This window comes from Triturus cristatus, chromosome 6 (assembly GCF_964204655.1).
Source record: "Triturus cristatus chromosome 6, aTriCri1.1, whole genome shotgun sequence".
Classification (NCBI taxonomy): domain Eukaryota; kingdom Metazoa; phylum Chordata; class Amphibia; order Caudata; family Salamandridae; genus Triturus; species Triturus cristatus.
In genome coordinates this window covers 156,048,007-156,059,817 of record NC_140589.1, presented here as the reverse complement: position 1 = coordinate 156,059,817, position 11,811 = coordinate 156,048,007, and the positions used below count along the sequence as shown (strand labels likewise).

Sequence of the window (11,811 nt, the reverse complement as noted above, 5' to 3'; positions counted from 1 at the left end):
GCCTGACCCAGCGCATGCACTGCTCTGGCAAGACTTATTGAGAGGGCTCCAAAAAGTGCTACCATGCCAGCCTGGAGCTACAGTGCATGTGCGCGGGCGCGCGCGCCGCGCTTTACCGCGATTACTTTCACTTTATGTTTGATCGTGATCGCGATCACTTTTACTTTCGCGGCCGCTTTGCATAGCCAATAGGTCACGCTTTTGGGACCTTATAAGTATTTAGTTATGCAACTGTTGCATGGCTAAACACTTATAAAGTCCCATAGGCGAGACCTATTGGCTATGCCAATGCTTGTTGGACTTGATGCTGGCTTGGGATCAAAAAACAGGGATGAGGAGGTGGTGATGCTAGTGATGGCAGTCATAGAAGCAGATATTTTATCCTCTAATGTTTCTACTTCTACCACAAAGTGCTGGCCAGAGTCAGTGTCTGATGGAGATGTGGCCTCCTGGCCCTCAGTGCCATTGTATCACCTTCAGGCTCAGAGTTGCCCCGGTGTTGCTCTGAAGTGTGGCCAGTGTCTTCCTCACTTTCTCTAGAGGAACCTCAAAGCAGACATATGCACACATGAATGACACAATACAGATTGAAATGGCAAAATGTACACACAGCAAAAATGTCCTGAATCATTTCAATTCATGTTAATATTCTAAAGAAAGGGCACTTCATGTGATATCACAAAATGTATTTAATCACAAAATTAAGGTCAAGCTAACATCGACAATTTAGGCAGAATTTGTTTGAGGCACAAAAACACTGTAAACCATCTTTAGTGTTTGACGAATGAGATACTCCATCACGAATATGGCATATTCATATCTGCCGTATCTCAAGTGCCATAGGTTCTAATTTTTATTTTTTTTATTTTATAAAGTTTTATATAGCGCGAACCAGATCCCGAGGGATATCGGAGCGCTTTACAAAAGGAAGAAAGGGAGAGTACTATTCCAGTAACGATATCAAGTAAAAATACCAACCAGTTGTAGTCACAAACAATCACATACAAGTGATACACAACAAGAAGAGAGGCAGAATACAGCTCCAGTAACGATATCAGATAAGAATACCAAACAATTAAAGTCACAATAATCACAGACAGATGGTACACAGCGAGTAATGAAATAAAGGTCAATAACAGGCTGCTACGGGGGGCAAGCCTTACATCCGAAGGGGCAGTGAGCAGAAACACAGGATGGTAAAAAGGATGTAGAGTCAATCAACACCTGTTGTAGGATCAATGGTTGCGTGCGAATGCACATCGCCCAAATTAAGGTAAGAACTTGTTCATTAGGAATCTTTTGGCTTCAAGTTTGAAAGCAGTTATTGATGATATTCTGCGCAAATCCGGTGGAAGAGAGTTCCAGATCTTTGGTGCAGCACCTGAAAAGGCCCGACGACAAGTACTCTTTTTATTCATGATACGTGGTTTCAGGAGGAAGTTGTTAGCGCTTCTTGAAGCTCTCTCGCCACATGATAATTCAAGCTTTTGTGCTAGGTACCTGGGTGTGTTGTCGTGCAAGGCTTTGTGCGCTAGAACGATAATCTTTAACTGGATTCGGGCTTCGTAGGGCAACCATTTAAGAGACTTTAGGACTGGGGAGATGTGCTCATTTCGTTTGGTACCAGTAACTAGTCTGGCCGCAACGTTCAGTGCTGACCTCAGTGGAGCCAGGGTGTATTTGGGAAGGCCACAAAGCGTAGCGCTGCCATAATCTAGCCTCTGCAAGACCAGTGCTTGGACCGCTTGTTTGAAGTCATGTTGTGGAAGGAAGGGCTTGATATTTCTGAGTGTCCTCGTCAAGTGATTAGCTCCCTTACATACGTTGCTAATATGGTTTTTCATAGTCAGGTGCTTATCCAAGGTGATTCCGAGGGATTTGGCAGCGTCTATGATGATAGGGGTGCAATTGAAAGCAGTGAGGTGAGTCAGCCAAAGGTCTAGCTTGAAGGAGTGGTTCGGAGGAGAGATGAGAAGGAATTCAGTTTTGGAAGTGTTGAGCAGGAGGTGGTTCTTAGTTAACCAATTTTGAGTAGACGTTAAGGTAGAGTTGAGTGACATGATGTTGTCCAGGGATGAGATTTTCAGGTAAAGTTGTGTGTCGTCAGCGTACATATGGAAGGGAATGTTCATGTCATTTAAAGAATTAGCTAGAGGTTCCAAAAAGAGGTTGAAAAGGATAGGAGAGAGGGCGGATCCTTGGGGGACACCCATGAGTACTGGAGAGGGCTGGGAGAGGGAGTGGTTTGCCTTGACTCTTTGTGTTCTGTGGTGGAGGAAGGAGGAGATTCATTGTAGCACTAGACCCGAGAATCCCATCCTGTTCTTCAGAGTGGAAATGAGGTTGTCGTGATTAACCATGTCGAATGCGGAGGAAAGATCAAGGAGGATCAGGAGGCAGGAGCCATTTTGATTGAGTATATTTAATATGTCGTCAATAACGTGTGTGAGTGCCGATTCTGTGCTGTGCCCCTTCCGAAAGCCTGATTGATGTTGGTTAAGGAGTTGGAAATTCTCCATGTGAGCACAAATTTGGGATTGTACACATTTTTCGAGTAGTTTAGCTAGAGTGGGGATGTTAGATATGGGGCGGAAATTATTGAGGTCAGAATTCTCTGTGGTTGTTTTTTTTAGTATGGGTGATACATGCGCTGCTTTTAGACAGTCTGGGATCGTGCCTTGGGATAGAGAAGCATTTACTATCCTTGTCCATGTGGGGATGAGAGCATTCTTGATCTCTTTGAAGATGGTCGGGGGCAATGGGTCACTGAAGTGGTTGGCTGGATTGATGTTCTGAAGAATCCTGTGGATGTCCTTTTCACTGAATGGGGTAAATGTGCTCCATGGGGCCTTGTTCTTGATGATCAGGTTTGTGAGATTGGGCTTATCTATGACAAGTGGTGGTGCGGACCCAGAAGCTGGCAGTAGAGCCTTCTTGAAGGCAAGTTCACTGGAGATGAGTCTTGATTTCTCAATGAAGAAAGCAGAAAATGAATCACCAGACAGTGGGCTGACATTGGAGACAGAGTGATTTGTACCCGAAATTGATTGTTGTTTGACCAGTTCGAAGAGTTTCTTGGGGCGATTAGCGGCTTGATCAAGTTGTTGTCTGAAGTAATCTGCCTTAGCACACTTGTAAGGAATTTTATGTGCTCCAAAGAAGGATTTGACTTCCGGGCTCGTTCAGCTGCCCTGAGGTTGCGTCGTTCTGTGTTTAGATTGTCGTTGTACCATGGTTTGGATTTTTTTGTTGAGGTATTTTTTAGTTGAAGAGGTGCAATGTCATCCAAGATGTTAGAGATGGTCGAGTTGTAACCGTCGGTGAGTAACTGAACCTCACTCAAGTCGGCTTGGGAGGAGAGGGCAGTTTTACAGTGGGCAGCTAATTCAACTGGGTTTATAGATCTGAAATCCCTTTTCCAGATCTTAGATTTCGTTGGATGAGCCTTCCTCAACTTCACCTCCATGTTGATATAGAAGAGAATGCAGTGGTGGTCTGACCAATCGCAAGGAGTAATGGACTCCAGTGTGATGGACTTCCCTTTCAAGATAATGAGGTCTAAAGTTTCACCTTTGTTGTGTGTTGGCTGGTCACAGAGCTGCTTAAGTTCATGATCCTTCAAAACGTCTTTAAGGCAAGTAACCGCTTGGTCATTAGGATTAGACCAATGGAGATTGAAATCGCCAAGAAAGATTTGGGAGATGGCTGAGTCGACATTACTCGAGATGATCTCCATTATTTGTTCAATGAAAAGGAGGTTGTCTCCCGGAGGGTGATAAAAGGTGTGAAGTTTGCAGACCGGCTGGTTGTTACTTGCGATGTTGAGACAAAGATATTCACAGGCAGAGGGCGGAGAGGACTCTAGGTGGGAAATCGAGAGTGTGTTTCTATGAATGCAGGCTAGGCCCCCTCCATGCTTCCTGACTCTGTCTAGCCTGATTATGTCGTGAGTAGGAGGTACAAGGAGGTCTAAAATAGGAGTGGAGGCTGGATTTAGCCAGGATTCAGTAAGGATGATGATGTCAAGATCATTGTGTTGAATTAAGTCGACTATTTCGGAGGCATGTTTGCTGGCAGACCTGTAATTGAGTAGTACACATTCCAAACGTGGAGGATTTGTGGCTGAATGAGTCTGGGTGACATTCACACGCGTGAGATTGTCTTTATTGATGACTCTAAGATTATGAGTAGGCTCTCTGTGCAGGTTAGGATGGATGGTTTGTATGTGCTTCGGCGGGGTCAAGTTGGGATTGGACCTAGTCGAGTAGGAGTTGTGAAGGTCATTAATATCATTGGACGCCAAGGTCTCAGCTCTTCTGGGCCGTGTGGGCGCGTTAGCTAAGGGAATGGTTTGCGAGACAGCGGAGGCTAAAACCTGGCCCAAGCAATCACTATCACTTGGGGAGGTTCTAGGCAGATTCGTAGAGGTGAGGATGGAACTAATCATTGGGAAAAAATCCTTTGAAAGGACTTTTAGGTCATGTAGTTCGGTAGTGAGAAGGTGCAGCTGGAGATATATATCATCAAGGCGTGCACCAAAGTCTGAAAGGGGTATAGGATGTGTTAACAGAGAGGAGAAGTCTCCGTGTAAGCCTGCGTGCGCTAAGGTGGTGGATCGTTGTTCCTGGGGAGGGAGTTGAACGTGTGGAACTAGCGGGGTATAGTGAACCTTGGGAATCAATGTTGTAGCTTTAGCGACAGTGATCAGACCATATCTCTGAGGGTCCTGAGCAAGTCCTACCGGAGATCGAGGGTATGGCAAATCATGGCCGGAGTGGGGCATTTGTCCATTCACCTGCTTGGTATGTGGTGTGGGGGGAGGGATGAGGGACGAGAGTTCAATTGATGAAGGCAAAGATACAAGGTCACATGGGGATCTCTTCGCGCGCGGAGCAGAAGTGGTCGGACTAGCTGACTGTATGCCGAGAGGACTCGAGATGTCCCGCAATTGCTGGGGCAATAAAAATAGGGAACTGGGTGAGCTCTCTGTGCGAGGGACAGAGAGAGCCGGACTAGTTGGTTGTGCACCCAGCTGCCCTAAGATGTTTATCACCTGTTGGGTCAAGGGACTAGAAGGTTGGGGCACCTCCACCAGGGACTGAGCGGCACTGTGATCATCTGGCAGCGAGGTGTAATTCAAAGGGAGCGAGGGTCTAGGCTGAGAGTTGGGGGGGACTGGTGATGACCTGATTGCTGGAAGAATGAGGGTGGGTGTCAAAGTTCGAACAAGTAAGCCATAAACTAAAAAGCCTGCACTGGCTACCAATTGTAAGTAGGATACATTTTAAATCACTATGCTTGGCATACAAAGCACTAAACGGAACTGGATCACAATTTCTAAAATCACATCTGCAACTATATGAGCCAAACAGACTGCTCAGATCCAGCCAAATGAAACTCATCAGGGTCCCTAGATTTAGGAAAACTAACTGGGGCGGAAGAAGCTTCCTGGTACACGCAGCGAGAATATGGAACCAACTACCACTAGACATAAAAACCAGTCCATCCCTGAAATCCTTCAGAAAGGAAGTTAAAACATGGCTTTTCTCCACACAGCTCTAGTCAACATCATCAGACCCAGTGGTATATCTCGGCGCCAAGACGCCCTCGGGCAATCGCGCGCTATACAAATAGATAAATCAAATCAAATCAAATCAAATGGGCTTTGCCGAGGCCGCGTGCTTGAGGGACGGCAAGATATTGGCTAACTTAATCAGATTGGCATTAGACGCTTGTATAAGGATGATCCCATTGTTATAGAGGGTGATGGTGGCATTGGCATGGAGCGAGGGCGAAGGAGCTAGAGTCAGTTTGAGACCATAGGGTGTTTTCCTGGTACATGATAATCGGAGCATAGAGTAGAGGACTTTACACCAACAAGCTCTTTTTCTGGTGTAGAAAATAAGGTTGCACTTAATAAATGCACTTGTAATACAATAGGCGGGAGATTCACAATGCTGTGGGAAAAAGTATTCCATCTGTCAAATTCAAATATAGACCCATAATACATGTTATGTTAATATTTGTTAGTTTTATAACAGGAATGTCCACTGCAGTAATAATTTACAATTGTATCTGCTGTCAGGCTTTATGGACTATACGGAACTACCCTCAAACACCTGTGTGTGTTAAGGCCTAGGCCTGCTTTGTGACAATAGTCTGGCATATATTTGCCCAAGATGTGGATGCCCTTTGCACTCATTCCCTCAAGTAGTGGTCCAGGGATTCTATGCATGTCACAGATTACTGTGTTATACAAGATAATGCCAACATATCATGTTTTGTAAGATCTGAGCAAACCCAACACTTTTTACCTGATTATGGGAGTGTAAGCCTACAGATCCACTTGATGAAGGGTCTAGTTTCACATTTGGTGGACGGAATACTCTGTCACTAACATGGCTGATAACCCATCTGACCTTTTACACAGCATTATTGCTTATGACACTTGTATTACAGCAGATAACCGTAATCATTGCAATGGCGTATCCCATCCACAAAAATATACATCTAATCATTTTTTTAAATCGTGCTTGTTAACTAATCTAGGCATACATATATTAGTATACATATTAATGTGTGACCAAGTTAACATACGAGAAAAAGAGTATTGCATTGTTAGTATTCACACAGAAACCATCATCACATCATTGACACATTGGTCCTGATTTATAGTTTGGTGAATCGGTTACTCGGTGATAAATGTGACAGATCACCATTTACTGACTTAAAAAGTGCATTATGCCCTATGGCCCTTGTATTACGAGAGCGCAATATAGTAGTCACTTTTGAGACAATAGTCTTCCACCCATCAAACTGTAAACAATGGTCAGAAGCACCATCACTGTTTTCAAATGAGACGAAAGTTGCTCTCTTGTCTCTGCTATGTGGTCTTCCATTCCCCATCCAAGTCGGAGTTGGCACCGGTAAGAATGTGTGGCATCATGGTGGTCAGTGACTACCACATCCATGCAGTGGGCTGCAGATCTTCTTGTTATGGGGACTGACATTCACAGAGGGAAATAAGAAGTAAAAAATAAATGGTGTTAAAAGCATGTAATGGCAAACATCACAAATTGTTAAAAAAATATTATTGAGATATTATGCGAAGATTACTTAACATACATTGGTCTGATTTCGGATAATTGGTCAATGATTTCTAGCTCTTTAAGTAGGACATCACTCAACGTTGTGTGCTGGCGTTTAGTACCATACACCCTAGTCTTGTTGTATGTAAACAATAGTAAAATGTCTCTGTTGCCTAATGAATTTATGTTTGACTCTGGTACTTCTTTATATTTTTTGGGATGTGATGCTCCATCAAAATGTGACAGATTTCTCCGTCCACCTTATTACAAGTCCCATAAGCTAAAATGCACTTGCAATTAAACTGACGCAATATTTAATTGTGATGGAGTATCCCAGCCCCACTCTAAATTAGGCACCTTTTCTATTTATGGAGAGGGTTGTCATAAACACAATAGTTTACTCTGTCCATCAAATTGAAGTTATGCATGCTCTCTTTAGAATCTAGTGGACTGTGATCTTTTCAACTGCAGGTTCTCCACTGTCTTAGCTGTTGAAAAGCTTAGTCCCACGGCTCAGGCTGGTCTTGTCTCAAGCAGTACCATGTCCTAAATCAATTATGCCACCCCTCCCCATTCCATGAAAAACATGATATGCTTTATGATCTCATGGCTGTACCTCAGTTTGTCTCTCTGGTTGATGTTGCCCTAGGTACTGTCTAGCTTCCCCATGCCAAAGGAACATCCTGAATGCCCTGACCGCTGTCCAACCAAATAGTATTTTTTGGTTATATATCTGGCAAAGACACTACTCTGGGCTTGATTTTGACTTTGGCAGACGGCAGTCAGTAAGTCATGGTGGCAGAGGACATTACGTATTTTGTAAATTTGGGTAACTTTATCATTTAACAAGTGTGACCATCTAAGATATATGTACACACATAATTTAGACATTGCCAGTGTATTTTGCGCTGATGTCCATCGTCCACCACAAAATATTCCAAGAAGGAGGCCTACCGTACTTAGCCTATCTCTCTGTATCCGCCCAGGGGGATCAGCATGTGGTGTTGAATGGACTTTCACCCACTGGGATTCCAAGTGGCATGCTTCATCATAGAGTCCCCGTGTAGATACCTAGTGTATCCGGACGGGTTCAACCTTGGTAGCCAAGGGAGCTCTTTGGTTATTGTGTGGGATCCTTGATTTAGAACAGTCTAGGGTGTCCTGAGGACTCATTTTATTTTCAAAGAGCACCCCGATGGAGTTAAAACAGGTGGGGTTGAACTCAGGGAAAGAGTATCCACTGTATCCCTGGGTATACATGTTTCAGCCATCGCACCAATGGCTCAGCGGTCTAGTTGGCTTTTGTCAGAACCTTACAAGGATCCTGTTAGCATCCTATTTGTGTGAATTTAATTGTGAAACTTCCATTCACCATACTCATACATGCCATACATATAGACCCATTTTGTCTATACATTTGCATTTCTTTAGAAGCGTCCTATTTAGAGCTTTATGAGGGTAAGAAGGTGGGTGGATATTGTAATAAAACTTTAGTCAATGGTCTCTTCCCGGACGTAAACCTATTTGGTTCCTCCCTACCCCGCATCATCCATAACAGACAAGTTGGAGAAGGATACGTCAAGGTATTGAAAGTGTTTACAGACCATGTTCAGATCTACAGACCATGCAGGGAAGACACATTATTAAGAAGTGCAGACTAAACTGAAACACTGTAGAGGCATTGAAACAGCAATTACAATCTGAACTTTGTCCGGCAGTCAGAATTCCTACTGCAGTACAACCTATATTGTATATAATGATAGTGTTACATTTCTGTTTAACTGGTTGTTTTCAGAATGCAGTAAGTGACTGAAATGGAATGTCTCAGTCAACTTTTTTCCACTGTCCTCAACCAGGTCCTGTTTGTTATGTTCAGAGGTTTGCATGAGTACATCCAGTTTCCCATGGATAATGCTACTCTGAAGCAATAGCAAGCCAGAGTTCTATGGATTGAATGGCGCATGCAGTAGGAACCCATAGACGGAACTCATTTTTCGTTGGCGCCATCTCATGACCGGGAGCAAGTTTACCACTACAGGAAGCAGTTCCCATCCATCAATGTGCAGGTAGTTTGCAGTGCAGAACTCTACATCACAACTGTCTGTGCAAGATTTCCAGGTCCATCCATGACCCATTAGTGCTACTCAGCAGCTGCATACCACAGAAAATGGCAGGCCTTGCACCAAGTAGGCCTTGCTTGTTGGTAAGTCTAATCTATTATGTTTATGCCGTTTGAACTGTTGTGATATGCCTAGTCAAACAGCAGTTCACATTTGTGTTTATGATTATGTTTTTCAGCGGACTCAGGGTATCTGAATCATACCTGGTTTTTGGCACCGGTGTAGAACCCAACAATGTCCACTTCGGTGAGACCAATTGGTGAACTTGAGGTCTTGTGGAGTGGGTTATGGGGTTCCTGGAGGCCTGGTTCAGGTGCCTGGACAATACCGGAGGGGCCCGCCTCTACTCTCCTGGCAAGGTTTGCAACATTGTGGTGCACTGCTGTGTGCTTCACACCACAAGGCTGCAGCGGACATACCATTAATTTCTGATGAGGATTACCAGTGGGAACTCCTGGGTGATTGTAGCACCAGAGGCACTCCCATGTATTGGGACCCTGTGATGACCTTTGACTACCATTGTTTTAATTGATTTTAGGTGTTTTTATTTATTTGAGATTGAATGTACAACATCATTTTTCCTGCATGTGCATTTTTTCCTTAATGATTTCTTTCGCGTTCCTTGTAGCTTCAAAGTGGGAGTCTTTTCTTTTTACAGCCTTGCCAGGAATAGAATGTGTGAGATTGCATTTGAAAGCATGAGAGTGAGAAATGTGTGGAATGTACTTCTCTGTCTCGGAGTGTAGTGTTATATACAGTGGTGCTCAAATATGCATTATGTTGTACATTGGGAGATAAAGTGTGTAGTGTTATAGGTAGTGGTGCACAAATGTGAATTGTGTTGTAAATTGGTAAGTATATGAAGTTCTTACTATTGCCTTTGACATGCCTTCATGCCATCTTGAATTCTGGCTGTCTAGCTTGAGCTTTGCGCACACAAGCTGGCCCCCAGATCACTCAAGTTGTTTAGGCTATCCACGTTCAAGATTGTTTTCTGTAATTTTAGAGACTTTCGTAAGCATCACTAAGATAATGTGCAGGATGCGCACTTGGTACCTTTCACGGCAGAGATTGTTGTTTCCAGAGAAACGTGTGGAATGTACAGCTCTGTCTCGAAGTCAATCTACAGAGGCCTGGCCAGCTTCTGTCTTGACCCTGACACAGACCAGTACGGTCAGCTCGGTTTACATAACAGAAGAAAAGGAGCAAGGTTTCCAGAAACTTCTCCTCAGGTTGAGCAAACGATATTAAAGGCGGAAAATCTTGATGCTCAGATGGTAGCTCGCTATGGAGCAGATGTGTTGCCACACAGAACTTTGAGGGTCCCGATCGAGACTTCTGCCTGGCTGTCAAGGGCTAATCCAGCCGAGTTGGCAAGAATGTTGAAAACTCTTTCGGTGATGTTGATGTATTGTTTTTGGTTATTGCCATTGTGATGTGCGAGTGTGGTTGTGTGCACATTTAAGTCTCCAGTGGTTATAATCATCTGATGTATTTAGTGTATATATCTTTGTAACTTTTCATGCTTTCCTTTTGACTCCTTGTGTCTGATTATTTGCATCTAACAGTGTTTATTTCTTGCAGTGGACGCCTAGTATTATTATCTGCTTGTATTTTATTCCATACATTTAACAATTGCATTTGCTTACTTATAAGTGTGTTATTATTGCTTGCACACACATATATATATATATCTATGTACATTTATTTGTTGTTTCATTTGACATCTGGGAAAGATTTCTGTTAGAGACTGTTGCACGAATAAAACCCCATGCTTTATTTTGAAAACTGTCTTTCCAGGTGTTTTTATAGCTTCGCCGTATGTGTGCCTCCGTATGGGAGATCTGTATTTTCTATTATTTGGGAGGGCGAAGCAAAACAGTGATACTGGTGGCATATGAGAGCAAGGGGACAGTGATGAGGATGAAGGCACTGACTTCAGGCGTGAAGTAATTGAAACTTTAATTGCTCTCCTGGGTAGTAGCTCACCTACATTCCATTGAGGCACATATCTCCCAGACGTGGACTTATTGAGCTAGGTATTTCCCATTACGTCCATTAACTGTTTCATCCAGATCAAAGTTTGGATGGAAATTATGGGCCATCTGGAGGAACTCTGGAAGGGCATATTCTCCTCTGTTGAGGATGTTCTGCTGCCTTTGTATTGTTCGAGGACAAAAGAGCAGAGGGCATGGGGCGTGATTGTACAGTCATTTCTGTCACCTGGTGGGTTGCTATTGGTTTTTCCTTGTTATTTCACATTCCCAAGGTTTTGGACAAGATCTGGAGGTCAGGTTTATCAGTGATTCTGGTGGCCCCATGTTTCCCAGGTAGGTCGTGGTTTCCCCTTCTGCACATTTTGCTGTAATTCTGGAATGTAAGATTCTGTTCCCACTTCCCCTCATGCCACCACCCTGAGATTGTCCCTTTTCCGGCAAGATTGGTTGATGGGTAAGGCATGGAAGATGAACAGCTAAGGTTGATTCATTTGAGGATGTCCCTCGAAGTGGTGAAGGCCTTACAACCCTCCAGAAAGCCTCTCCCCTTAAGTCTAATAGACAACACTGGAAGCATTTTTTTAAAAATATTCTCTTTATTCAATC

General features: G+C 43.7%; 1 protein-coding gene across 2 annotated transcripts in view; it reads right to left on the bottom strand.

The window, feature by feature from the left end:
- Positions 1-272: 272 nt before the first annotated feature.
- The window catches only part of LOC146816555 (uncharacterized), a 34,237-nt gene continuing 22,698 nt past the window's right edge, over positions 273-11,811 (bottom strand). For both annotated transcript variants that reach the window (XM_085610410.1, XM_085610411.1), the window contains one exon: positions 273-7,003. In XM_085610410.1, coding sequence (XP_085466536.1) covers positions 2,888-4,783 — 1,896 coding nt within the window. In that variant the 5' untranslated portion in view covers positions 4,784-7,003 and the 3' untranslated portion in view covers positions 273-2,887. The remainder of the gene's footprint in view (positions 7,004-11,811) is intronic.